General features: G+C 58.0%; 1 protein-coding gene across 1 annotated transcript in view; it reads left to right on the top strand.

The window, feature by feature from the left end:
- The first annotated feature begins 1,007 nt into the window (after positions 1 to 1,007).
- The window catches only part of Fam117b (family with sequence similarity 117 member B), an 85,485-nt gene continuing 85,008 nt past the window's right edge, over positions 1,008 to 1,484 (top strand). The window contains 1 exon segment of the mRNA XM_029564653.1: positions 1,008 to 1,483. Coding sequence (XP_029420513.1) covers positions 1,216 to 1,483 — 268 coding nt within the window. The 5' untranslated portion in view covers positions 1,008 to 1,215.

A 1,484-nucleotide genomic window follows, 5' to 3' on the forward strand; every position in this document is an offset into this window, starting at 1 on the left:
CTGCTTCTGCCTCCTTAGTCCTGGGAGTAAAGGGTGTGCCGCCATTCCTATTTCTTGACCAGGAACTCATCAAGAACTGCTTGCCTTTTTCAGAGTCCTTAACCAGACTATGGCGATTTGTTTCTTCCACTAGACTCGAATACAGATGGTGGGTCAGTGAAATGGCTCAGCACGTCGTCAAAAAGTGGTTGTGAAGAGCAAACAGAGGAAACACACTTGAAAGGTAACAAGGCATCTTTCCAAGGTATAAGGGAACTGCGAAGTAACTTGATTAAATTCTTGATTACTTGAGGTGTAGGTTAACACCACCATTTGGTAGCTGAACGCGATCGATACCATTTAAAATCACATTCCAACCTGCAAATTTAATCTGAGATTTGGGTCACTGGAGCTTAAAAAATTATATAAAAAAGAAAGAAAGAAAAGAAAAAGAGAGGGGTGAAAAATGCCAGTAAGATTCAATGTCTTTTCTTTTTGAGACCTGCCCATAGGTATCTGGAATTAGGACAGAACAAAAACAAACAAACAAAAAATCAAGGGAGGCAAAAAAGCCTTAAAGAGATATGCGTACGTGTTAGTTCACAGCTACCACGGTGGCAAGGAAATGACTTAGGGAAAAGGCTTCATTCAGACCATCCCTGGGGACGCTTTGGTCCTGACCCGTCCCTCTGGCAACATTCCAGACTCCCTCCAGTGGGAAGCAGAGAGGCGCGTGGCGGGCGCGCGCCTACGCGCACACTCACGTGTACACATACACACACACACACACACACACACGCACGCACACAAACACGCGCGCGCGCACACGCACACACACCGCACACACATGCACACGGCCCCTCTAGGGGTGGATTTCTTTCTCTTTAAAGAGCAGACGGTCTCCGCGCAAAGCCAGGCTCTCTAAGGCCCCGGGGCCGGGACCCAGCGTCTCTCAGCCAATGAGCGCGGCCGAGCGGCTCCAGCTCGGCTGACGCTGCACTAATGAGCGGCGGCGGGGGGCGGGAGCAGCGGAGGAGACACTATTGTTGATGAGGAGCGGCGGCGGCGGCTGCACCACCTCATCGCTGCCGGCCGCGGCTCGGGAGTCCACAGCACCCGGAGCTGGGCTTCGTTAGTCCGCCCGGGGCCCTTCCCTCCGGCCGCGAGCATCCCACCCCTGAGGCCCAGCACGCAGCGGGCTTCACCGGGCCGCACCGTCGCCGGGCTAGGGGGACCATGTCTCAGCGGGTGAGGCGCAATGGGTCCCCCACTCCGGCCGGTGCCCTCGGGGGTGGCGCAGTCGCCCCGGTCGGAGGACCCGCGAGCCGCCTGCAGCCCATGAGGGCGACGGTGCCGTTCCAGCTGAAGCAGCAGCAGCAACATGGCAGCCCCACGCGGAGCGGCGGCGGCGGCGGCGGCAACAACGGCGGCTGCGGAGGCGCCTCAGGCCCCTCGGGCGGCGGTGGCGGTGGCCCGCGCACCGCGTCGCGCAGCACCAGCCCCTC

The sequence above is a fragment of the Nannospalax galili genome, unplaced genomic scaffold (genome assembly GCF_000622305.1).
Source record: "Nannospalax galili isolate Female #2095 unplaced genomic scaffold, S.galili_v1.0 scaffold637, whole genome shotgun sequence".
Lineage (NCBI taxonomy): Eukaryota > Metazoa > Chordata > Mammalia > Rodentia > Spalacidae > Nannospalax > Nannospalax galili.